The 25276-nt window shown below is 51.1% G+C and overlaps 1 protein-coding gene across 11 annotated transcripts; it reads right to left on the reverse strand.

The window, feature by feature from the left end:
* Nucleotides 1–66: 66 nt before the first annotated feature.
* Nucleotides 67–24818, reverse strand: HPS1 (HPS1 biogenesis of lysosomal organelles complex 3 subunit 1). Of its 11 annotated transcripts, XR_007145294.1 has the most exons (21): nucleotides 24762–24818; nucleotides 23225–23343; nucleotides 21336–21452; nucleotides 16691–16828; nucleotides 16332–16474; nucleotides 15816–15924; nucleotides 13436–13596; nucleotides 12853–12955; nucleotides 12188–12286; nucleotides 11993–12062; nucleotides 9992–10047; nucleotides 8503–8670; nucleotides 8228–8407; nucleotides 7084–7145; nucleotides 6414–6548; nucleotides 6265–6330; nucleotides 5025–5169; nucleotides 2820–2933; nucleotides 2577–2733; nucleotides 1239–2470; nucleotides 688–753 (listed from the first exon to the last, which is right to left on the reverse strand). XR_007145294.1 is itself a non-coding variant. In XM_047824976.1 (20 exons), the coding sequence occupies exons 3-20, from the start codon at nucleotides 21450–21452 to the stop codon at nucleotides 591–593; spliced, it is 2112 nt and encodes a 703-aa protein (XP_047680932.1). In that variant the 5' UTR covers nucleotides 23225–23343; nucleotides 24762–24818; the 3' UTR covers nucleotides 67–590. The 11 variants fall into 11 exon arrangements, 8 of the variants coding, with proteins under 8 accessions (XP_047680932.1, XP_047680937.1, XP_047680933.1 ...); XM_047824976.1 differs by lacking the exon at nucleotides 2577–2733 and having other exon boundaries at nucleotides 67–753; nucleotides 1239–1321; XM_047824981.1 differs by lacking the exon at nucleotides 2577–2733 and having other exon boundaries at nucleotides 67–753; nucleotides 1239–1321; nucleotides 23225–23334; nucleotides 24762–24806.
* Nucleotides 24819–25276: the final 458 nt, after the last annotated feature.

A 25276-nucleotide genomic window follows, 5' to 3' on the forward strand; every position in this document is an offset into this window, starting at 1 on the left:
AGACAGAGCAGGGTGCAAAGGGGCCAGACTGCTGGGCACCAAGGACAGCCTAGGAGCCCAGGCACGTTTGGCTTGAACCACCACCACCAGCATTTATTGAGCACCTGCCACGTGTCCTGCAGCCCTCACGGCCACCCTGAGAGGTAGGGGCTATCAGTGGAGGAAACCTGCCCAGGGTCGTAGGGAGGAAGAGGCACAGCGGGAATCGCAGCCCGGCTAGGGCGGCACCTTTCATCTGGAGAAGGAAATGGCTTCCTGAGGGAGCTCTTTCTCCACTCCAACAGCATGAGGAGGCATCTTCAGACACCTGCAGGCACTGGGGACTTCCTGTCTCCTGGGCATAGATGGAGAGGCAGCTCTGAAAGCAGCCGACCCAGTTCTAACCTCGCAGCCACTACTGTTTTAAGGAGACCAAGGGACCCTCTCTGGCCTCCCTCCTCCTCCAGAGACAAGGATTTGGGGGTTTGTTACTTGGAGGGGAGACTAGTCTAAGGGGTTTAAGAGACCCCGGGGAATGTGCTATCCGTAGGCGAGTGCTATACGAGGGGACCAGGATACACACAGACCGCACCGGAGCACTGTGCCCTGGCCTAGAGCAAGGGGACACGGGAGGTTTCCCACAGGCGCCGGGCCAGCTCGCCGGCCTGCTGCACCAGCACGTCTGTGGGGATGACCGACAGGTGGAGGGCCAGCAGCTCGTGGCACTTGACAGCCTCAGCGGGATGGCCCTTGCTATAGTAGCGCAGGAGCTTCCTGGAGGAAGACGGGGGACAGGATTCAGGTACGAGGCCGCGGCAGCCCTCCCAGAACCAGGGGCCTCTCCCAGCACGGCACAGGCACTGCCACCTCGCGAGGCCCCAGCACCTGGCTGGCAAAGCCTTCCCGCCCCTCGCTGACCTAACCACAGGAGGATCAGCCCCAGGCTGCAAGGGCCACCCCCTGGGGTTCCCCGTGTGGGTCTGGTGACGGCAGTGTCCAAGCTAAGGGATGCCACAGAGCCAGCGGGGAAGCCCTAGGGCCCCAGCGCGGATGCCGGCAGATGCTGCCGAGAGTGTGGGAACCAGGAGACGGGCAGAAACCTGGGTGTGCTCCGCGCCCACCCCTCTCTCACTGAACACAGGGCTGGGCAGGAAGGAGCTTCTAGGGGGGCATTCCTGAAGGAGGAGCTGCTCCTCTATGGGGGAGTGGCACTTATCTGGGCACCCACTCTTCCCAACAGTCTTGTAAACTGGGGTCACCTGTAGTAGTCTCCTCCCAGCACGCCGATGGAGGCCGAGTCATCCGAGAGGACGGGCACTTCTATTATCTGGAGTTTGTACCCCTGAGGAGGAGAAACGTCTTGAATGGGAGGTGGAGGTACGGTGGAAAGAACATGGGCACGAGTCAGACACCATGTTCAAGGACTGGCTCAGCCCTGCTTGGTGAGTGCTTGCTGTTTGGACCTCTTTTTGCATCATTTTCTCATCTGTGCAGTAGGAATAACAGTAACCGCCCAGTGAACACTGGAGGTGACGTATATAAAGTTCCGAGTGTCCTGCCTGGTCCATGTGTGGTAGCCCTCACTTCCATCAATGGGAGCACCTGGGTCAGTGGCCAGCATGGGTTCAGGAAGGCTGCCAGGAAGGCGACCCAAGGAGGTGTCATGCAGGGTCTGGAGGGGCAACACATTATCAAAAGGCCCAACTCCCTGTTTTGGAAGTGACAGAAATCTCCAGGGTAGGATGAGGAGGAGAAGGAAATTAAGACCTGCTGGGCAGCTTGTGTCCCAGTCCTGGTCACGGGGTTCCTTCCAATGCCCACGTGGGCACTGTGGGGCCCATCGTGTGGGTGAGGTGCCCTTGGCGTATTAAGTGGCTGCCCAAGACGGCACAGGTGCAGGCAGCCCCCACAGCCAGCTCTGTCCCCCACACTTCTGCTTCAGTCTGTCACTCTGGCATGCCAGCCACACACACGAAGCCCTGTCTCCCCCTAGAAACCCAGGTAAAGGTTGTACACACATCCTGGGCACCGAGTGCAAAGAGGAGCCTGCAGGTCAGGAGAGCCGAGTCCGGGCTCTGGCTTCATCATCTATGATCCTGGTGGCTCTGGCCACGGAGTTTAATCTCCAGGCATCAGTGTCTCGATCTGTAAAATGGGGCCAGTGATACTCGCCCCCAACCATGGCCCATGGGAGGATGTGAGGTTGCCAGAAGAGTGGTGAGGGACCCAGTAAGCACCCTACATTCCGGAAAGCACTGGCCATCGCTCTCAGGCCAGAAGGAATGGCCCCTACAGAGCTGGAACACAAAACAAAGAGAAACAGGAAAGAGAAGAGAGAGCAAGAGAGAGACACCAAGCTCCCATGACCTGTGCTTACACTGTTGAAACAGTGAGTCTAGAGAGAGAAATACGGGAATAGGAGGCCATACTGTCATCTTCACCTCGGGCAGGTTGCTTCACTGCTTTGAACCTCAGTTTATCCGCCTTTACCCTGGGAATGACAGTGTGCCATGCTTCGTTAAGAGCAGCTGTCAGCTGATCACCAGACCCCGATCAGCCCTTCTCAAGGGGCACACACCCATTCGTCCACGTGTTACCTGGACGCTGCCTTGCCTGACGGCCTGAGCTTTTCAGACGGCTGGTGGAGGGGTCACAAGGCGCACATGAAAGTGGGACCTCTGAGATCCGGGTCCCAAAGGCTGTGCTTACCTGTCAGTCCCACTAGGGACAAGAATTGATGAAGAGACAGAGGGACTGAACAGAGAGCAAAAGAAGAGTATCAGAGTCAGCAGAGAGAAGAGCATTTCAGGATGGCCAGCCCCGGGCCTGGCCACACCCACCATCTCGTTCTCAAACCACAGGAAGTAGGAGCAGCAGAAGTCCCCCTCTCGGAAGAGCAGCGTGGTGTAGCCCTTCTGCAGGTATCTGCGGGCCAGCCGGATCAGAGACCAGACCTGGGGAAACAGGGAAAGTGCTCGAAGCTGCCCTGCCCACCATGGCCTGCGGGGCCAGCCCCCTCCCCACAGTGGGGCTAGGGCTCACTCAGGCTCTTGCCTCTGGAAGAAAAGCACTCAGAGAAGGAGCTCTCGGTAGGCCAGCGGCTGCTCCTTCTCCCCCTTTTCCTTAGTGTCAGGGCGTGACCTGGGTCAGAGCAGGAGCTCAGAAATAAATTATTGGATGGATGGACTAGGACGGATTACCCCTCCAAACACTGTGACAATAAAATATACATAAAAACACGTGAAGTAACTTTACACGGAAGCCATCCGTTAGTAAACTGATCACCAGACCCCGAAAATCGCCCAAGGGCATTGTTAAGTTAGTAGAACAGGAAATGAAGGTGTGGCCACCCATTCCCCCCCCTCCCCATCCCCTCCAGGGCCTGCAACTCTGGCATAGGTTCTGTGCCAGGAAGGTGCTGGTGAACTGCTGGAACACACTGAGTACCCTGAGTCAGGCACGTCCTCTGCTTCAGGGGTGAAGTCCCAACTAGGGTTCACCAAGGAGTTCGACAGAAACACAGTGACCGGGTGCTCATATGGGTTACATCCCCCGGGCGATATTCTCTTGCCTCATTCAAGGACTTCCTAATGTTGCCTGTGAACTGCCCACGGGAGGGCAGCCTGGACAGCCTGGGTCCCCCATTTCCCAGGGCTGCAAAAGGCCTGATGAGCTCTCTCACCAAAGAGCTTAGCGGAAGGTGTACATGATTCACTGCAAGCCAGACCACAATGTCATGTCTAATTACATCTGCAAACAAATACATGGATTTGCTATATTTTTCAGGAAAGCAATTTGACAACAGGTATCAATAACCTTAAAAACATTCCTCCCATTTGCCTTAATAATTCCATTTCTGGGAATCCATATTGAGAAAAGAATCAGAGATGAGGACAAAGATGGACGCACAAAGGTGTGCACTGCAGAATTATTTATGACCACGAAAGCCTGGAAACAATCTAAATGCTCAACGTTGGGGAAATGGCTAAGGAAATTATGTTACGTTCACATGATGGACTACTGTGGACTTGTTAAAAATCATGTTTATAAAGAATTAATGACATGAGGAAATGCATCAGATGGAAAGTGAAGTGAAAATGTGGGTAAACACACCGCATACACAGAATATGCAATTATAACCAAGGACAACGAGCTGCACAGAAAAACAGTGAAAAGAAATGCAGCGAGAGAACTCCAACAACTTCCAGAAAGATGGGTGAAGACGATGGTACCAGTAAATGCTCAATGAATTGTATCATTTGTGCCACATACTGTGCTAAACAGTCAACATGCAGCATCTCACGCATCTGTAATCTCTGCAACTCCAGGACGCCAATAGTATCACTAGCCTTTTACAGATGAGGACACAGAACTTCAGACTAAGTAATACCTCAGCCCCACAGCCAGGGAAAGGCAGAGCCGGCACAGGCCTTCTGTTGCCCTCTTTACTTTAACCACTGGCATATACTTTCTTCAGACAACTCTAACATATATTTATATACTATGCTACATGCTATATATATAGTATATAAATATACCTATACTAGTTTGCTATGAAATAGTCAGTTAAGGAGAATGAATACAGGACCCCCCAGGGAATGGTTCTTCAGTACAAACCACCTCCTGTTAAATCCTGTATCCAAACTGACTGACCTTGTGTCTCGTCCTCCCACGTGAGTTAATTCAGCAAATACTTACTGGAATTTATTTAAGCCAAGCACAATGTTAAGTCCTGGTCATTTCCCCCTTTGAACCCACTGCCCAGATGTGCTTATGCAGCATATTAGAAGATACCCAGGAAGGTGCCCACGTGGCCCCGAGGGCCAGGGCCCTAGAGTGACAAAGACCGGCTGCTAGCCTTAGGAAGCCACGGGCAGCTGGGGGCAGATGCTGGCAGAAGAGTACGGTACCGGTTAAGGGGGGCGGGGTGCACTTGGGGCCTCACGGGAGCCCCAAGGGTGGGGCATCAGTCCTTCCTGAGCAGGGGGCAGGCCGCACATCTTGTCCGACAGGGGTGAAGAGTACCCGGGCCGGGCAATGCTTACCTTGGTTCTGATGAAGGCGGCCAGCGGTCCCCTGCCCAGTTCTGATGAAGTCCTTTTACTACTGCTGAGGGAAGGGGCCACCATCTGGCCAGTCGTGCGGTCCACATAGATGAAATGCACCAAGCCTGGGAAGTCTTCTAGGTAGGTGAAGGTCAGAGTTAAGGTGCTCATAAAGCCAGGGACCAGGGAAGGTGCTACTCTGTCCTCCACCTAGGATTCTAGCAAGGCTAAGCAGTGGAGTCAGGAGACCAGGCCCGCCAAGCCCTCCTTTCCCCACAGGTTGCCCTGTCAGTCAACCCCTAGTGTCCCTGTTTTCCTGGATCTCTTTACCTCTGAACTCCCCAGTGCTGAGAAATTCTATGATGCAAATAAAATGGATCCCTTGATACTAGCACACTTAACACAGGGAATTCTGGACCTAAGAGCAATAGGGTATTGTTTGTATTTTATCATTTTCATGAGGGATGAGCTTAAATCTTACATGTGGTGAGGCTGGTGTGAGAGCAGTTACCTAGCTAACGAATGAGCCTAGCTGACTACCCAACCCAAACACCTCGGCGTGGTTTTGTTCATCTCTCCACACATCACCTGTGAAGCTGGAAGGTTCCCACTGGAGAGGGGAACAGCCAACATGGCAGGGTGGTGGCTGCTGGCTAACGAGGGCCTCTGTCATCCCTTTCACCCGCATACCACAGGCAAGAGTCTTGGGAGATTGAAGGCCTGACACTTTAGAGATCTTAATACAGGAAAGACTCCTTATATAAAGTTCCAGGGAAAATTAGTATTTGATAAAACTAGTGTTCCAGAATAAAAGGGTCAAACAGGTCTTGCAGATGGTTTTTTAAACAGGGATAAACATATTTGGTGCAGGCCTCCTCAGAGCCTTCATGTCCCACTGTGTACTGTGACTTCTAAGGAAGACGTGGCCTCTCAAACCTCCCTGACCCCAGGACCCCTGCCCGCCTGCAACACCTGTTACCACTCCGCTGGCTGGAGGTCAACATAAACGCTCTCTGAAGCTATGAAGCAACTGTGGGACAGCAGGGGTTTGTGAAGTTTCAGCCTTGGAGTGTTCCTATGGACAAGACACCTATGACAACATCTCCTATCATTTTTCTTTGAAGAAGCTGAGGCGGTGGAACGTATACACTCCTTCCAGAAAGCCAGCAGTCCTTCAGAGTGGCAGGTGGTGGGGACAGGCAGACGTGAGGGGCTTCTTGGGGCTCAGGCATCAGGATATGACACCATGGTGATGTTCCTCCTGCTCTTCACCAACAAAAAGTCCTTCCAGTCCGTCAGCTTTTCTCTGCCGAGGAAGCAGGGGAGGCAGGGTGTGGTGCGGGGCCCCAACTCCCACTCTGGTGACCCAGGTGCCACACCCACACTTACTGCATGAGTGTCTGCACCTGGTCCTGCAGCTGCTGGGGCAGATGCGGGCCTCCCCGGCCCGGGGCCGCGGACAGGAAGCTGAGACGGTAGACGGCGCAAAGCTGCCGCTTCACCTTCCCACACGCCTGAAGCAGCCTGGACACCGAGAGAGGACAGCATGACAGCACGAAGGGCCCTGGAGGGTGGGCCGTCGCAGGTGTGCCGAGGACACACACCTAGGACCGCCCTTCATCCCAGGAGTCGCCCCTGCTCCTGACGGGCAACAGACAGCTGCTGAAGCACACCCTTGCCCTCAGAGGGACAGGGCAGCTCCCCAGTTTTCCGCCAATGTGGTGCCTGTGTACTTGGGTTGAAGCTTCTAGAATCTCCCCCCCGCCCCCCACCTCTATGGTTTTTTTTTTTTATCGAGAAATGAGGGAAGTGCGCCCTTCAGTGCTGGAGCTGGGCACGATGCTGAGCCTCTGTCCCACGTTAAGTTATCCAGGCTCTCGCCTCCACCTGTAACTCCTCTGCTTCCCAGCCTCCCTCCAGCGTCTAGGACCGGACTCCACTGTCCTGAAGCCCCCTCGGCCCTCATAAGCACCTTTCTGAGCATTCTCTGCCTCTTGGCCTGGAGGAAACCGTCCCTCTGTCCACACGACTCCCCCCATCCTCAGAGGCCCCCACTCACTCCCAGGACGATCCAGGTTCGCTCCTGGAGAAGGCCTTGCTCTTGAACTCCAGCCAGGTGCTCTGTAGGAGGACAGAAGACAGATCAGCTTCCTGATGATGTCCCCACAGTGCGGTCCAGGGGAGACTCTTGCGATGTCGAGCTCTAAGAGGGACCCACGCTCCCTGACTGCTCTGTATTTAGGCTCAGAGCACATCTGCCTTCACACAGTCAAAGCTGGCTCTCCACCAGGTCCCCCCAGCTCTCTGCACCCCCTAATACACCATTCTATTCACTCAGCAGGCACTTCTTTAAAGAGCAGTGTCTGTGTGGCAGACACCGGGCTCACTGCTTAGCTGGTACAGACATGTAAAGTAATACTCTCAGAGTGACAGGTGAGTGCACAAAGAGGAGTGGACACAGGGCAGACGCCGGGGTGCTCAGGTGGGTGAACTCCTCAAATGGGGACTCTGCATTCTAACCCGGTGCTGTGATGGCCCGCAGCATGGCAAGATGCTGGGCAGACTCCTCAGAGGTACCTGGGTCTGCCTGGGTCTCGGCTCCGCTCACTTGCTCGGCCTCCTCTGATCCTTCTTCTCATTTCAGACCCACGTGCACTGCAGCCACAGTGCATCTCAGGTCCTCAGACGGACCCAAGCACCACCAGCTGTGTCCCCTGGGTGGTCTATCCCTCCTGAACTTCCTCTAGGCTCCCGGCATAGACTGTGCTGTTGCTACTGCTTACTTAGCATCGTTAGACCTCATCTCTGACCTGGGCTCTAAGCCTCCTCCCCCGCCCCGCCCAGGGTGGTAGGCTGTGTCCTGCATTTCCGTGTGACCTGCCACAATGGGAGGGGTGCCACGGGCAGGCGGCCAGCCCTCACGGAGTCCTAAGGCCAGGCTCTGGTCCCACCAGCTGAGTAATCTCGGCCAAACCATCATCTAGGTGAGCTCCATTCTCCTCTATACCATGGGAATTACAATTCGTGTTGTGCCAAACTCACGTGAAAATGCTCTGAAAATGCTGCTGTAAGTTTCTGCTATCATTTCGTACTGGGGGAAACAAGGGTTACACACCTATGGTGGGGCAGGGCCAAGGCCTAGAGGCTCCTGAAGGCCCTGCCTCCTCTCCCGGAGGCCGGCATGTCTGGGAATCAGGTCTCACCTGAATCTCTTGCCCCCCACGATTCTTGACAAACTTGTCCATCCTCTGGCGCAGGTCCCCCATGAGGGGGTGGGACCGCAGGGTGCTCCCGGCCTCCTGCCCCTCCTTCAGCTTCTTCTCCAGGAGGGAAAACCCATCCAGCAGCTGGTACAGGACCAGGGCCAGGGGGGTGTTGGGGCACTAAGGGAAGGAGCACAGGGCAGGATGAACGGGGCAGCCTGCGGGGAAGGCGCCCAGGCTGGGGCATTGCCGAAGCATGTGGGGGTTGCTCATGCCTTGGTCAGGAGCACCATGTTGATGCCGGGCCACAGGGGCAGGCAGTACATGGTGTGGGGCACCATAGGGCAATAGCTCTCTTTCACGCTGGCATCCAGGAAAATCCTTCTGGGGCTGGAAGGGACCGGGGAGTGAGGGACCAGGGTCTGGAGGGTGTCTTCAGCGATCTGTGGAGAGAAGAGCCATCGGTGGGGGAGCCGCCTGGCCTCTGCCTCACATACCTACCCATGGTTGCCCATTCTCTGTGCTCCCTGTGAACCATGGGGATAAATGTATCAGCTCCAAGAAATTCAGTTCTTAAAAGTCCCCGAGCTCTGTCACAGCGGCCCCAGCGGCTCCAGGGCTGCTACTATTTGTCTCCCTGTTTCTTCTGAGCCTTGCTGCCCAGAGTCAGGTCTGGAGGGCAGGCAGGGGCCATGGGCAACCGGATCTGGGGAAGGTGGTAGAAGAGACACTGAAAAGGCAGGAAAAATGGGGGTGGGGGGAGCTCCCTCCCAAGCCTTCACTTGGACAAAAGCATTTCAATAACGCTGTTATTCTACCCACCCTCAGAGCATCGGTCGGCCAGGACCATGGAGGAAAACTGAGGCACAGATGGGCTAAATGAGCCGGACTCCAGCCTTACTAAATGAGTAAGAAAGCCTCTGGTGGGGAAAAAGCAGAACATTGAGATCAGCAGAGATGCCACAAGCCGTTGTCTATCAGGATGGCACAGCAGTCCTAGCTAGAACAGCAAAATAACTGGAGACAGCACACCAGCTGTGCCGCCGCTCTGCTAAATAAGGAGCACGGACACGTGACCGACTTCTTGTTTTTAAGTTTATTTATCTTGAGAGACAGAGAGAGAATGGGGGAGGGGCAGAGAAAGAGAGGTGGGAGAAAGAGAATCCCAAGTAGGCTCCGCACTGTCAGCGCAGAGCCTGACATGGGGCTCGAGCTCACAAACCGTGAGATCACGACCTGAGCCGAAGTCGGATGCTTAACCGACTGAGCCATCCAGGCACCCTGGCATATGATGGACTCTTAAACAATCCTTAAAAACCAGTGCTAAGTAAATGGAAAAATGTTTAAGGAAAAAAGTGTAATGAAGTACCTTAGGATTCAGATTTGGTAAATGAAAAAAAAAATATGCAGTGTGTAAGTACACATACATATGTGATTGCACGTATATAAAATCATAGGGAAGATTAGAAGGGAAACACCCCCAAATCATAATAGTACTTAACATCTGGGAGAGGATTCAGAGTGCTTTTTTACTCTTTCCATACTTTTGTATTTCCCAATTTTTCTACAGTAAGTAGAAAAGTATTTTTTCAGTAATTTTAAAAAAGTATTAAAACTTAAGCTGGACTTTCACTCCCAACAAATGTGAGGAAGGTGGAATTTCTCAGGAGCTGAGGTCACCCTTCGCCCAGCACCTGCCTGGCCCCTGACTCTGGGATGAGCTCTGTCCACCCCCCCCCCACCCCTGCCCCAGGAAAAACTCACCTGGATCTGGGGAGCATCAGTGGGTGGGGTGCCCCCATCCAGCCAGACAGTGCTGCCTACAGGACATAGGTAATAACATAACATGAATAACATGAAAATGTGAATAATGGCCCAGCAGCATGTCAGGAGGGGAGGATGGGGCGGAGTACCTGGCAGGGACAAGAGCACTTAGTATGGGCCGGAGCAGCATGGCCCTGCTCAAGGGACCCCAAACCGGAAGTGCAGGGTGAATTCTGCAGTCTCAGGGCTAAAGCAGCCTGGGGAAGAGAAAGCTCATCCCAGGGCCGGCTGCTGGGTCCAAGCTCCTGAGGATGGACCTGGCAATGGCGCCAGGTGTGTTCCTCAGCAACCCCCCTCCCAACGTGGGCCCCTTAATCCCCTCCTCCACTCCACCCTCCAGACTCCTTCAGGTCTCTATCACAGCACCTCTTCACCAGGAGGTGGCAGTCACATTTCCCCAGTTACTCAGTTGGCAAACTCGGAGCACCTACTATGTGTAGGGAAATGAGCTGGATTTCCTTTGCCAGCCTAGCTCACAGAAACTTACTGAACCCACTACCTATCTGAAATATTACATGCTTGTAATAACATCCTTCTCCCTTATACTTCATTGCAAATAACGGTCATCTATAATCATGTTTCTCTAGGGAAGCCTGTTTGTATGTTTTCAAACACCTGATTTACAAATGAATGAGTACAACTCAAGCCATTTGTAAGCGGTGAGTTCCAAGCACTTTGAAATGGCATTATTTACAGCCCTGAGGCATAAAGACTAACCACTGAGAAAGAGGCCAGGAGGAGGATTGTGATGAATGAGGGAAGGGAGCAGCAAGAAGAAAGGAGCTTCCATGATCACCCCAAAGCAGTGTTTCTCAATGTGCTCTGGGCTCATGGAGAGCTCAGAGAGCTGAGGGTAGCTAAGGACCCTCAGAAATGTGCAAGCCTATAGGAGGTGGTGCATGACCTCAGGGGTCCCAGGCTCCCTGGAGCCCATCCAAGGACTTAAAGTTAAGAACATCTAACCCACTGGTTTTCAACTGTGGCTGCACATGAGACCTTTTAAAAGTCTTGATGCCCAGGCCACATCCCAGACCAATTAAGTCAGAATCTCTGGCACAGGCAGGCCCAGCTTCAGCAGTTTTTAAAGATCCCTAGGTGAGCCAGCCCCCTGTGCAGCAGGGCTGAGAACCACTGTTCTAACTTAAATCTGTGCATAGTACTGGTTCCCACTCTGATGCTCACTGGCTTCTTGGGGGAAATTTCTAGAAGTATTCACACCTGGGGCCCAGTCTGTGGACTATATAGCTTAACTGGTCTGGCTGAAGCTGCCTGCATGATTCTAATGTGCAGCCAATGTTGAAAACTGGTGGCTTAAGGGTACCACACAGTAAATTCCGTTCAAAACTCAGTCCCTGAGAAGTTTCTTCTCCTGAAATCATGGCTTTTTTCTATCAGGTGAAATGAACCATATGATCCTTCCTTTTCCCCTAAGAAATTCACAGATAAATGTGAGCCCATTCAGAGGGACTATAACAGTACAGATTTTGGCTTATCTGTTTTTTCTAAGCAATGTTGTCAATTTTTTTTTGTTAGCAACATTTTGAATATATATATTTTTTATTGTTTACCCACCCAAATACTCTGGAAAAAACAGCAAAGTACAGAAATGTTTCTACTTATAATTTAAGTCATTATACTTGAAATCAAATGATTATTAATTATAGTTACTTATTAATTGATTACAAGAAGATAAAAGCAGAGAATATACCTTATGGTAAATAAATTTTTAAATGAAATCAATTTGTCACAAAAAGCTTTAGGACTCATTTGAAGGGCCATCCTTGAATTCATGCCAGAGCCGGGGGGGCGGGGATTGGTGGACAGAGCAGGACCCACAGGAAGCATCAGGCTCTAGGAATCTCTGCACCTGCCCCTGTGCCCTCACAAGGTGATGCCAATGGGCCCCTCCCCCCTCCCCTCCTCCTCCTCCCCGGGCCTCACCTGAGCTCTGTTCTCCAGGGGAAGGAGCTGGTGTGAAGTACTCCTCAGGGAGGGAGAAGCTGTCTGTGTCCTGCATGGGGTGGGGGTGGGGGGCGGGGAGGCAAGAGGGTGTCTTGGGCTGACAGCCAGGAGAGCCTCCCACAGGCGGCTCAACCCCAGCCCCTCTCCCCTCCACAGGGTGGGTCCACCACACACGGTTGCTGCAGAACTCCTCCTGGTGGGGGCTGCAGAACCAGGGCTGCAGGCCTGCTGCATGGGGATGTTCTGGCTGCTCCGGGGCCTCCGTGGACAAGGCTGCCATAGTCAAGGAAGACCTAGTTAGAGCGTGTCTGACCAGCTCCTCCCCACAGAGCCCAACACCTCAGAGCACAGCCTCTAACCCTCTGTGCCCCCCACAACAAGGCAGCCACGGGCGAGCTCACTTTCCACAGAGGTTTCAACTCTAGGTAGCCTGATCTGTCTCCAGACTACAGAAATTACAGAAATTCCAACACTGACAATCAAACCACCACCACTGAGGATAATGGGGATGGCGGCAAGCGAAGGTGCTGGCTAGCACTTACCAGATGCCCCAGGCACTGCTGGGCTCTAGGTAAACTGTCCCCTTCACTCCTCCAAACCCTGTCCCACTGCACAGATGAGGCACACGAGGCTTAGAGCGGCAAGCACTCCAAAAATCTGCACTTTCCACCGACTAAACTGCATTCTAGAATTCCTGTTACATCTGAAAGCAGCAGAAGTCGAGCCCAACCCCAGGACCAGTACTGTGACCCTGAACTATGGCCTCCCTAGATTGCCTGCCCAGCGTGCTCCAGAGGGTGGGGGGGGGTTTGGAGCTGCCCAGGGAGCTGGTCTAAGACCTGAGGGTCGTCATCCTCCACTGTGCTCTCACTGGGGTAGAGGTCCTGAACCAGGAGAACGAGGGCGAGGAGGTCGGCTGGCCGCAGGGAGCTGGCACTGTGGCTGCAGAGAGAACAGGCAGCTGTCAGCATGTGCCTGGGGCACGGGGCAGTGGCGCACGGGGCAGGGCGTCGTAGCGCGGTTCCTGACCTCAAGGAGTTTGGGAACATGTCAGCTGACCGCATCCTTCTTGGAGAAAGGCAAGGTGCAGATAAAACTAACCAATTCATTAATTCTAAAAATAAAACTTGGTTGTGTTAAAGAAGAAAAACTACCAACGAGAAATCACCAGGGACCAGTAACAGCATGTCAGGAAGTTCTAAAATTCAGATTTGGAGACAGTGTTCCAGAAAGACATAATTCAGAGAAGGGAATGAGCTGAGAGGGGTCACAAACTGAAGAGTCTGGGGAGGCTTCATGGAAGAGATGGGTCTTGAAGGTCTTCTTGGCTGGGGAGGTGGTGCTTTTCAGGTAGAGGAATAAGGGGCAAGGAGGAGGGGCTGGGGGGCCTCTGGGTCACTGCCTGCTGGGACCAGGGCTCACCTGGAGTAGAAAGCCAGCAGCTTGGAGTGCACGAGCAGGAAGGCATGCAGGGCCTCCTCGCCGGCCCTCTCGGGGCTGGAGTTGACAGCGTGGATGACGTGCCGCTCCAGGGCCTCTATGCACAGCTCACAGAGCTGAGGGTGAATCAGCCGCTCCACAGCCTGGCCAAGGGTGAGCAGGGAAAGGAAACCACGTCACCGACCACTCTCTCCTGCTCCAGGTCCTGGCTGGTGGGTACATTCGCTCAGTCCATGCTGAGTGCGTGCTCTGTGACAGACACTTGGGAACGGGGAGACTCAGACCAGCACGGTCCCTGCCTTCCTGCAGTTTATGGTCTGGTCACTAGACTCCAGTGGATGAGACAGATAATATGCAAGGAAACAGACAAGATTAAAGCCAATTCTAATAAGTGCTGCGTAGGAAACACACGGTAATGAACAGCAGAGACCTACTTGGGTAGGGTATTTAAGGAAAATGTCCCTGCAAGAAGGGACCTTTAAATTGCTATCTAAAGAACAAGAAATCCTATCAGAGAGAGTGGAGGGGGGAATGCTGCAAGCTGAGAACAGAGCATATGCAAAGGCCCTGAGGTGGGGAGAGAGTTTGGAACAGTGCCGTCCAACCAATATATAAGGCAAGCCCTATGCATAATTTAATATTTCCTAGTAATCTACATTAAAAAAGTAAAAAGAAACCGGTGAAATTAATATTAGTAATTTATCGTGCCATTTCAACATATAAAAGCATTATTAATGGGGCATTTGATGCTCTTTTTTTGTACTAAGTCGTCAAAATCCAGTCTGTATTCTACATGTACGGCAGAACTCCATTTGGACTAGCTACCTTTCAAATGTTCAATAACCAAATGTAGCTAATGACTACTAGACAGAATTAAATGTCAAGCACTCTTGAAATGGAAAGAAGTCCCAGGGGGTCAGTCCCCAGTGAGCAAGGCCAGAGAGGCACGAGATGAGGCTGGGGTGAGATCCACGGAGGCAGATCACACAGGGCCTGGTAGGTTCAGGAAGGAGTTTGGATTTTATCTTAACTGCATTAGGCCAGCTCTTACAAGAAGCTCTTCTGGATGTCTCCGAAAGAGGTGACCATGTCATCCTTCGTGCCACCTTGGATTTTGACAGGAAACCCAATATGGCACAACCAGAATGCTTTGTTGGATGTTCAGGTATATATGTCTGGCTCATCTCCTCTCAAGGGCAGGGACTGTGTCTTTATTCATCTCTATTCCCAGGGCCTGGCACACCTCTTAGAATACAGTGGGTACTATACATTTATCAGAAGAGTGAGTAAGCGGGGCGTGAAAATGAATCCTTCAGATCTATTTTCCAGTTCACTAATTCTCTTCCTAGTTATGTCTCATCTACTATTTAACCCTCCCTTGAGATTTTTATTTTAATAATTATGTTTTCATTTCTAAAATATCTATATGGGTTCTCTTCCGGCTTTTATGTCTTTAAATATTTCACAGTTATTTTATATTCTGTACCTAATAATTCCAGGATATCAAGCTCCTTGGGATCTAAATCTACCGGTGATTGATTTTCCTCTCACTCGTGGTGGCTCATTTCCCTGTGCATCTGACTGTTAATTGTGAGCTCATATTCGTTTGCTCTTAACCTGTCCTCTAAAGCAGTGGCTTTCAAAGGGCGGTTCCTGGACCAGCATAATCGGTGTCACTGGTGAGCTTGTCAGGAATGCAAATTCTAGAACCACCCCCCTCCCCCCCCCCCCCCCCCCACTATGAGAAAAGGGAGGCCCAACAACCCCTATCTTGCAAGCCCTCTAGATGATTCGGATGAACACTGGAGTGTGAAAACCGCCACTCTGGAGAGAATTTGTGCTTGTCTCTACGGGGAGCCCGGGAGTCTACCGGCAGTGACCACTTGAACTCCTCAGGTCCGGGCTTGACCAGGGAGTCTTGGGCTCAGTCCCCAGTGCTGCTGGCCTAAGTTAGTCTTCTGGTGGTGGTGTTATCACCATCTACACTCAGGCAATCTTGCCTTTAGTGCTGCTTATTTATCACTGCTTTCCACTCTAGTTGCAGCTCAGTATAACTTTTTTGGGGGGAGGGGATGGTCAGAGTTGAGGGGACCTTTAAAATTTCCACAATTTACTGTGAGCTCAGAATGACATGAAAAAGTCTGTTGTATCTAGGATCTGTTTTATTTCAGGAAACCCCATCAGGGTGTCCAACCCACCACGTGGCCACAACAAGGCGCAACCTTCTAAATGCATGAGGTTGAGGGTCTGCCTATGACCTCACTCATGATGGGGATGTGTGTGTCAAAACGTGGCCTGAAAGCTACACATCCCTCTGACCTGACACTCCTCTGGCCTGAGGACTCCCACGCCCAGTAGTCACCTCCACGGCGAAGCACTGTTCCTGCTCACGCAGGCGGCCATAGGTCCGCAGCAGGCTCTGGAAATGCTCCCACACTTGCATGCGCCGCTCCAGGTCTGGGGGCCGCAGCCTGGGGGCAGAGCAGGAAAGACCCGTGAGAAAGCTGCTTGTCCCAACCTTCAACCAAAGGGGCATAGTCCTAGAAGACAGTCAGGGCCAGGCGAGCTCACGCAACATGAACAAATGAGTGGGAGGGCCCTCTAGGTACAGAAGTGCCGAGTCCGGGCTGTGGCCGGGGCCATAGAGTGGGATGGGCACGGAATCAGGAGTCGGGCACCCAAGCAAATCACTTCACTTCTCGGTTTCCTTCACACACAGACATATGACACGAAGCCAGCCTGAGAGATCCGGGAAGGTACCAGGAAGGAGCCAGGGGGAGAGTGTGACTGGCCAGTTTCACAGAGGCCGGACACACCCTGCAGAGCCGCGAGAGGGTGCTTAGCAAAGGATCTAGAGGGGACCGCCACGAGGACTCACTCCTTCCGGATGAGTTGGCCATCCACCGTGACCAGACCAAAGTGCACTTCGAACAGGTACTTGAGCACACACAGCTTCTGCCGCAGGTCGCCCTCACCTTCCGTGTGGTCTCCGTTGATGGCAATGAACAGGCATTCTCCAAACTGCAGGCAGAGGGGGCTGATGTCAGCCAGCCCCAGGGGACCCCTCCCTGTCCTGATCCCTGAGGACAGTGAGGGGAGGCTTAGGTCCCGGGTGACTTTGAGAGGGCACAATTTCTGCCTTATGAAGGAGTCTAAAGTTCAAGATCAGGGAGAGGCATGTGGACAGCCCACAGAACTGAGGGAAGAGGAACATGGGCCCCAGGGCTACACGCTCACCAGGTGAAGGACATACAGGTAGTTGCCATTTTCTGTTGAGAAGCAGGTGTATGTATCTGAGAGCTTCTCCAGCATGGTCATGGAGGAGATGATCACTGGGGCTAGCAGGGTGCTGAGCTGGTCCTCCACGGCGGGAAGCTGCATGAGGGGAAGGAAGTCACACTGCTCAGAGTGCCAGACCATGGGGACAAAGGCACGGAAAAGACCCAAGCCTTGTAGCAAGGCCTCTGCTGTTCAGGCTCTGAATCTAGAAGGAAACACTAAGGAATTAGGCCACATCTCCACAGTGGAATGTCTGGAGCATTTAATGGGAGAACTGAATGACTCTAAGGAAGTTCTCTACATAACCCAAAGTCCATGCTTTTTGTTGGCAGTAGATCTACGTTGGGGAACATATCCTAAGGAAAGTGATCTGGGATGGGGCAAAGACACACGCATATAGACGTTCACTATGGAATCATTTACAGCAGCGAACAACTGTAAAAAGTGTAAATGCCCAGTGCCTGGGAAACAGATAAATAACAGTCCATTTAATGGTGGAAGAATATATAGCTATGTAAAATACTGGAGTGTTTCAATGACATGGAAAATTCCTCTGCTATGATGTCATGTTAAAACAAAAAAGTGGTCTGTATTTTAAAATGCATAGAAAAAACAAAGTATTGAGAAAATATTAAGAAAGGCAACACTATTAAAGTTATTCCTCCTGGCAGAGAGAATATGAGTGATTTGCCCCCTTTTTATGCTTCCATACTTTCCCTATTTCCATCACAAGCCAACCTTTACTTCTACAAGATCTTCCTTCAACCATTCTCTCTGCCTTGCAAAGAAGGAATAAATAAACAAAACCAAAGAGAAACTGGACAAATTTGGTGACAATCTGCAACTACAACTGGCATGAAGCCAGTAGAACGGCCACCACTCAAACCCTCCATACTGGAATGACAAGAAAGAAGAGGTGACCTTCCCTATAGTGATCTCCGGAGACCTGAATCATGGAGAAAGCCAAGTCCCAACTCTGAGCCTAAGAAATCTGAAAGGAGAAGAGTAAGACCTTGTCTTGAAAAGAAAAATAGGCAACCGGCCAGGGGCAAAGTACAGCATTTACAACAGGGCCAAGACGCAGTACCGTGGCGGGTATTTTCTCCCAACTTCCTCAGCGCTCGGGAACCAAGCTGTGTCCAGCTGCTGCGGGAGTCTGTCAGTCAGGATTTAGCAGTGGTTTCTGCCCATCACTCAGGCCCCAGCTCAGATGGCTCCTGACCACCAGGCCACCCTGCCCCCACTGCTCCCCACCTCTCTCTCTGTTTAACTTCTTCAGCCCATTTATCATTACCTGCACTCATGAGTTTATTTGCCACTGGGTTCACTGTCTGCCCTCCCTCTTTGGCCCAAAGTTCCACGAGAGCAGGATCATGCTATGTTCATGGCTTCACCCCCGGAGGCTGGAGCATAGTAGGTTCTCAATGAATATTTGTTGAATGAATATCCCTCCACATAGGCAAATGTTTGTTAAATTATTCACATGCCACAATTTTCTTGGACTGTCATCAACAAATTACGTTAATAGAAAGTCACTTAAAAATCTAGATTGTGTGTACAACAACTCATTTTTAGAGTAGCAGCTTTTTCTGCAGGTGTAGAAAGCAAGAATTTTTTTTTTTTTTTTTTTTTTTGGTTGGGGAAGATGAAAATATTTGGCGTAGGCAGAGTGTAAGGGAATTACTATTACTTGGAATTATAAAGTGGTACATTATCTTTGAATGGCTTCTGAATCAATGTTTCTATTTATAGGAAATTATCCTAAGGAAATAATGAGATGTGGGATCAAATTCAAGCATAAATGTTCCCTACAGCAATAGTTTTAGCAAAGTAGAAGCAATATACATGCCCAGGATGGGAAAAATGGTTAAATAAATGATACATTTATTTATACACTGGAATATAATGCTTCCATTAAGATTTATGCTTTTGAGACTATTTAACACAAAAGAATAATGCTTTTGATATAATGGCGAATGGAAAAAAACAGGAAATAAAACTGTAAATGTGGTATGATCCCAACTACATATAAAAGATAAAGACCCAAAGGAAATACATAGAAAAGCTAATAGGTCTGGTGCTAGAATTATGGGTCATTTAAAAACGATTTCTCTGTATTTCCAAATTTCCTACAATTAATTCATGTTATTTATAGAATCAGAAAAAAATATGTGTCGTATACATAAAAAATAAAACTTTAAAGACAATTTTTTCTTTACATTAGTCATTTAGGAACTGAAAAATCAGGATTTTGCTCCTTTCCAAGGTTTTTGATAAAGAGGAAGATAAACACCAGCAGATAATTTGCTTCTTTTATTTTATTTATTCATTCATCTCTATACTGTGTGCCTTTATGTCAATATTATGGCAGGTTCCAGAGATATAGAGGTCTACTGATGGTTTGCTTCTTACATTTACCTGACTGAAATAGCAAAGAACTAAAATATATAAAAATTCTTAAAAAAAACTATATGTATTGACTGCTAAAAATAAAAGAGCCTAACAAATAGACCTGCTTTTTAGCTTAAATAAAACCACTAAAATGTCACGATCTCTGATATCTTTATTCCTAAAGACTGTGACAAGAATATCGGTGATGTTGAAGTGGATTAACCCGCTGAGGTGGAACTGGCTCAACGGGTAGTTAAGCTCAGCAGAGCGAGGAGGGGGCTGGCAGGCCACCAGTCTGTGCTGCTGCAGAAATGCAAGAACGCTCTCTACTGCTTCCCCTGCAAAGATTTTTAATACGAAATTCACCTGGAAAAAATGTCCAAGATAAATTACCCCTTTAAAACATAGAGTAGAAATTATTAGTGGAAAATGACAACTATCTCCAAGCTGTAATATTTCAGTGTTGCCCTGGATATTCATATGCAAAAAATAAACTTTAATCCATAATTGCCATCATATCCAAAAATTCAAAATGGATCATCAGACCTAACATAAAGCCTAAAATGATAAAACTTCCAGAAGAAAATACAGGGAAAACTCTGAGATCTTGGGTTGGGCAAAGATTTCTTATATATGACACCAAAAACATGATCCCTAAAAGCAAAAAAATGGATATGCTGGAGTTGTCAAATGAAAACTTCTGCTTTTTGCAAAATACTGGTTAGCGGATGCGGAGGCAACACAGAGTGGAAGAAAATACTTGCAAAAAACCTGTACCTAATACAGGACTTGCATCCAAAATATGTAATACTCTCAAAACTCATCAAGAATAGTAAGAAATAACCTACCCAAGAAATAGATGGGCAAAATTTGAACCAATTTCAACTTAAGAAGATACAGATGGCAAATAAACACATGAAATGATGTCAAAATCATCAATCATTAGGACATGAAAATTAACAGACAATGAGATTTCAATCGATACCTAGTAGAATGGTGAAAATGAAAAAGACTGACTATTGCCAAGGGTTAGCAAGGATACGGAGGAAGTGGAGCTCTCTCATACATGAGAAGTGGACTATGAAATGATACAACCCCTGTGGAAAAGTTTGCTAGTTTCTTAAAAAGTTAACATATACCTACACGATCTAGCCATTGTGCCCTAGGTATTTTACCCCTGAAAAGTGAAAGGCGATGTCCATACAAAGACCTGAACGTGAATGTTCACAGCTGCTTTATTTTTAAGAGTCAAAAACTGGACAGTCACCATCAACAGGTACACGGATATACAAATTGTGGTGTGCTGATACAATAGACTACCTCCCACTCAGCAACGACAAGGAATAAACTATTGATAGATACTGCAACATGGATGAATCTCAAAATCATGCTGAAAGAAACCAGACCAAAACCAAACCAACCCTGAGAATATACCGCATGCCTATAAAATACATTTATATAAAAGCCTATAAAATACAAACTCATCTACTGTGACAGAAAGCACATTGGTGGTTGCCCAGGTTGGGGGAGGTGAGGGAGGGGTCACACACTTTTGAGATGGTATGTTTATTTTATTGATTGTGATAGAATCACAAGTGTGTGTGTGTATCTCAAACTGTACACTTTGTATAGTAGGCCAATTATACCTTAGTATAGTTATTTAAGAAATTAATGTGTTAAACTTATGCTAAACTTTTTTTTTTTTTTTTTTTTTTTTTAATTTTTGGGACAGAGAGAGACAGAGCATGAACGGGGGAGGGGCAGAGAGAGAGGGAGACACAGAATCGGAAACAGGCTCCAGGCTCTGAGCCATCAGCCCAGAGCCTGATGTGGGGCTCGAACTCACAGACCGCGAGATCGTGACCTGGCTGAAGTCGGACGCTTAACCGACTGCGCCACCCAGGCGCCCCTGCTAAACTTTTTAAGTAGAGAAGGTGAGGGCACCAAATTTCTCTGTTGTGTGATTAAAATTCTACCTCCTCCTCCTGTTCTCATGTAGCCTAGGGGGCCCTGGTGGAGTAGGGGTGAGGTCACTAACTCGAGAGCATCAAGAGGCCAACCTCTGAGGATGAGCAGCTGGGTGTTTAGGATGCTGGGCCACATGCACCACCCTGTTAGTTCCTCAGGCTGGGCCAGGAGTGGGTGGACAGGTTCACCCGCCTCCTGGTAGTTCTGTGCTGTTGTCTCCCATCCTCCCCTGCCCTGCACTCACCTCTTCTCCCTCATTCTCCGGCTGCCCAAACTTCAGCCGCAGACTCTCTTCAAATTCCTCATCCGTCCAGTAGAAGAGGACCTCTGCACCTTCTGTGGCCACCAAAACACACTTCATCTGACAGGGAGAAGCAAGCTCAAGGTCACCTCCTGGCCCCTTCATCCACAAGCTTGGCCTGAGTACTGAAAACGATCACAATCCTGGCAGATACCTACTGAACCGGCACAACTACAGGGGCCTTCCTGGTGTTATTTCGTCAGACCCTCACCACAACCTGGTGAGGTAGGAATCTTTAGTTATTCTCATTTTTTAGAGCAGGACCTAGCACAGCTTGGCGTGGCAGAGCCACTGGGATTTAAACCCAGGCCTAAGGCTCGGGCTCTTGCTTTTGTGTTTTCCAGCCTCTCACCAAAGTGTCAGACTTACCATGGGCCTACCTGCACCAAGCGTAAGGAAGGACCCAGCTCTCGATCTGGACATAGAAGAGGCAGGCAGTATCATAGCTCATGGCAGATGGTCAGTGCCTGGCCTAGAATGCAGGGAGGCTAGTGCACCTCCCTTCAGGCAGTTCAGAGATATCCCCAAGGCAAACATATTTCCAGAAGACAAGCTTCAAAGCCCATGAGGAGTGGATTCAGGATTACATAATTTTATTAACAAGCTGCTTGTGCTCTGGGTAGAAACAGAGGCTGCCTAAACTTGTCCACCGTGCATTCTCACACCTGCTTGGCTGCAGCTTTCTCAGCCTCATCCCCCAGCGTCTCTGGCTCTTCCAAAGCACCTTCCCCACCCCCACCCCCCACACACCCTCTGTGGGGCACATTTTAATGCCTGATTATATAAAATGTGTTTCATTATTCATCAGTGGGGAGATTCTTAACCCAGAGCTTCCCACACTATGCCTTTCATTCCTGGGGCACAGCAAGACACTGACCTCTCAACCCTTGGGACAGCCTGACCATGCCTGGTGAGGCCAGAGCTCTCAGGCCAGCTGCCTACAACTGAGAAAACCCCAGGCAGGGGCTTCACATCTTCTGTGCCTTAGTGAGCCACACGGGCATGATCACGCTATCTGTGTGCTAAGACGTGACAATGACTAGGGGACTCTGCTCTGACTGCCCCACGGGTGGATGTCCAATTTCCACAGGATCATAGTATCCTGAGGTCTGGGACTCCGTCACACTCTTCAGGATCCCCTATGTGCCCAGCTTAGTGGCACTTACTGAATTCCTCCCACATCTCCGGCTGCTTTATCAACTCTAACTCAGAGCACCTGGCCTCAAGGTGGTTCCACCCCAGTGAAAGAGTGCAGCCTATTCCCATGGAACCACAAAACACAAGGCAGAGACACGGAGGGCAACTGAATATGAAGTAAAGGTTGCTGGCTAAGGGCAGGCGGGCCTGGAAGAGACTGTTCTGGGACACCCAGGTGAGGGGGACAAAGACAGGGGCTCAAGGGGCCAGCCTGATGGGAAGGGAGTGTGTGTGCTGGGCAATGGAGGGCTGCAGAATGTGTGGCCAGGAGCAGAGAGCCCCCTGTAGGCTGGGAAGGGTGTGGGGAGTGACACACTGGTCACGGATGGGTGAGGTTAAGGTGATGGAGGCCGGCTGTCCTAGTGTGGGGTAACGCGGGTCCACTCCTTGGCGCAGGCCAGGACAGGAAGGGGCTGACTCAAGAGGTATAGCTGGGAGTCACAGGCCTTGACAGCCCGGATGCAGGGGAGGAAGGAGAAGATAGGCTAAGGTGACATCAGGAGGAAGAGCTGGGGCAGGGCTCTGCGGAGTCAGGGAAAGCTCAGTCTACTGCCCGCCTCATGCTGTGCACCTCCCATGGCCCCAAAGCAGCCCTGGGGTGGGTGCCACCTGCCAGGTCGGGCAGGATCATCTACCTTGGCAAGGAGCACAGCAGAGCCTCCAGACAGCCAGGGGTTCAGAAAGGGCTGCAGTAGACACACTCCGTGACTAGCTTATGGAGAGCGGCAGCACAGCATCTCAGGTCCTGTAAATGCTTAAAACAGAGAGGTCATGAGGGCAAGCAGAGCCTTTCATCTGACTGCTGCCCATTTCTGGGAGGACAGGCTGGTGAAGGTCTCTCTCTGGCCCTTTGGCAGTCTGCTTAGGAGGTGCCCGGTGCCTGTATCCCGCTCACCCCTGGCCTCCCACAATGGGGAACAGGAACCGGCCAGCACAGTCCTTTGGACATAGCAGAAACCCACAAACATTAATTCCCACCTACTGTTTCCTTCCAGGCACTCTCATTTCACGTGGGTCACTCAGAGTCATGGTGTGGTCTGCAAACCTGCCCTGAGCAGCCCCAAGGGACTTGCTATGAGTCACTGGACACACAGCACAGCCGTCCCAGGCCCACAGGGAAGCAGTCCCAGGAGAAGGGGAGTGATATCCCAGGAGGATGAAATAAACCAATAAAAGAGGCGCCAGAGATGGGGTTCTAGTTTTGGCTGACCAAGGCACTTAACCCTCTCTGAGCCTCAAACTCCTGCTGTGAAACAGAAACCCTTGCTCTGCCTCCCTATACGGTTATAGTGAAAAGACAGAATAACCAGGCAGGAATCCCTTAGCAAACTCTTACATGGACGTGGGCTTATTTACTATTCTTATTTCCCGGCCTCCCTTTGTCAAATAACAAGGTGAACTAAACTGGTTCCAGAATCATTCACATTTTGATAAGAGGCAGGAACAATATAAAGGTGTAACCGAATTAGGAAACCAAACGTAAGCAAGTAAGAAGCACAAAAGGGTTTTTAGGGGCTCAGCATCTTTTGCAACATAAGTGAGACTTGCTACATCACCGGCATAACTGGCCTAAATGACATATTCCCAGAAAAAATGGAAATGCTTTTCAGTGGACATTAGGTTCTCCTTTTTTATTCCAAAAAGCTGTTGAAAGAGAACCTTACTGGTGTCATTTTATGATTTCCCTGTTCTCTCTATCCTGCTCTAAAGAGGCAACACAGGACTCACTGAAGGCCCAGATGGCGTCGGGCCAACCTGGGGAAAACCCTCAGCCCCCATTTTCGCCACCTTCCCCAGCAAACCGCCCCTAAGGCCTCTGCGCCTGTACCCGCTCCGCTCCGTCTGGGCCCCCCGCTTTGCCCCTGCCGGGCTGGAGGGCCCAGGAGACGTGGCAGCCTTCCTGTCTGCCCCGCACTCCACACTTTATGCAGCCCCTCCCAAAACCCCGCGAAGCTCACAGCTACCCTGGGAAGAAGGCCCGGCTTGGGGTTCCCTCCCAACTCCGTGGCTGCAGAAACTTAGGAGAAGCAGTGGGCCCAAGGCCAGCGGGGCGGGGCCGGTGCGGCCAGGGTGGGGCCCGCCCCCACTTCCGGGAGGGCCGCGCGCGGGGGGCCTCGGAAGGAGCCCCGCAGCCCGCGGAGGGACCGGGAGGGCGGTGCTCGGCCCACGTACCGGCTAGCCGCCCTTCACCGCCAGACCGCCGGGCTCGCCGGCGCGCTTCCGGGTGCGGCCACGTGACCGCCCGCGTGACACCCCCGCCCGGGAGGGGCTGGACGCGAGGGCGGGCTCCCCGGACTTCGAGCCCGCCCCCGCCCGGCGTCGCCTGTGCCCGCGGGCCAGTTCGCTCCGCCTAGCTTCTGGGCTCCCTCGGCGCGGGCGCCTGCTGTTCAGCGGCCACGTTCTTCTTGCGGTCGAGGAGCGCGCCGAGGCCTGCGGAATTGGGGGGGTGTCGCCCACAGCCGTCAGGGACACTGGGCTTGCCCTTCCGCTGGCTTGAGCTCTAGGGATTCCCCACCGAGGCATTAGGGACAGGCTCATTTTAGCCCCGTTTCACACAGGACGAAAGCCAGGCCCAAGAAGAACAACTAACTTGCAGAGGGGCTGAGTTAGGATCAGAACCCAGTTCTCCTGGCTCCCGCAAGGTTCCTTCCCACCCTCTGGCTTTAGCTGCCTTCCGTGACTGTTTT

This window comes from Prionailurus viverrinus, chromosome D2, assembly GCF_022837055.1.
Source record: "Prionailurus viverrinus isolate Anna chromosome D2, UM_Priviv_1.0, whole genome shotgun sequence".
Taxonomy (NCBI): Eukaryota; Metazoa; Chordata; class Mammalia; order Carnivora; family Felidae; genus Prionailurus; species Prionailurus viverrinus.

What these genes read in the sequence shown, in the direction of transcription:
- HPS1 (XM_047824976.1), bottom strand. Translation starts at nt 21,452, where the DNA reads ATGAAGTGTGTTTTGGTGGCCACAGAAGGTGCAGAGGTCCTCTTCTAC. An exon ending in AACAGTGCTTCGCCGTGGAG is followed by an intron (nt 13,597 to 15,815) that starts GTGACTACTGGG and finishes ACCCTTGGCCAG; the next exon opens with GCTGTGGAGCGGCTGATTCA. An exon ending in CAGGTGCAGACACTCATGCA is followed by an intron (nt 6,331 to 6,413) that starts GTAAGTGTGGGT and finishes CTTCCTCGGCAG; the next exon opens with AGAAAAGCTGACGGACTGGA.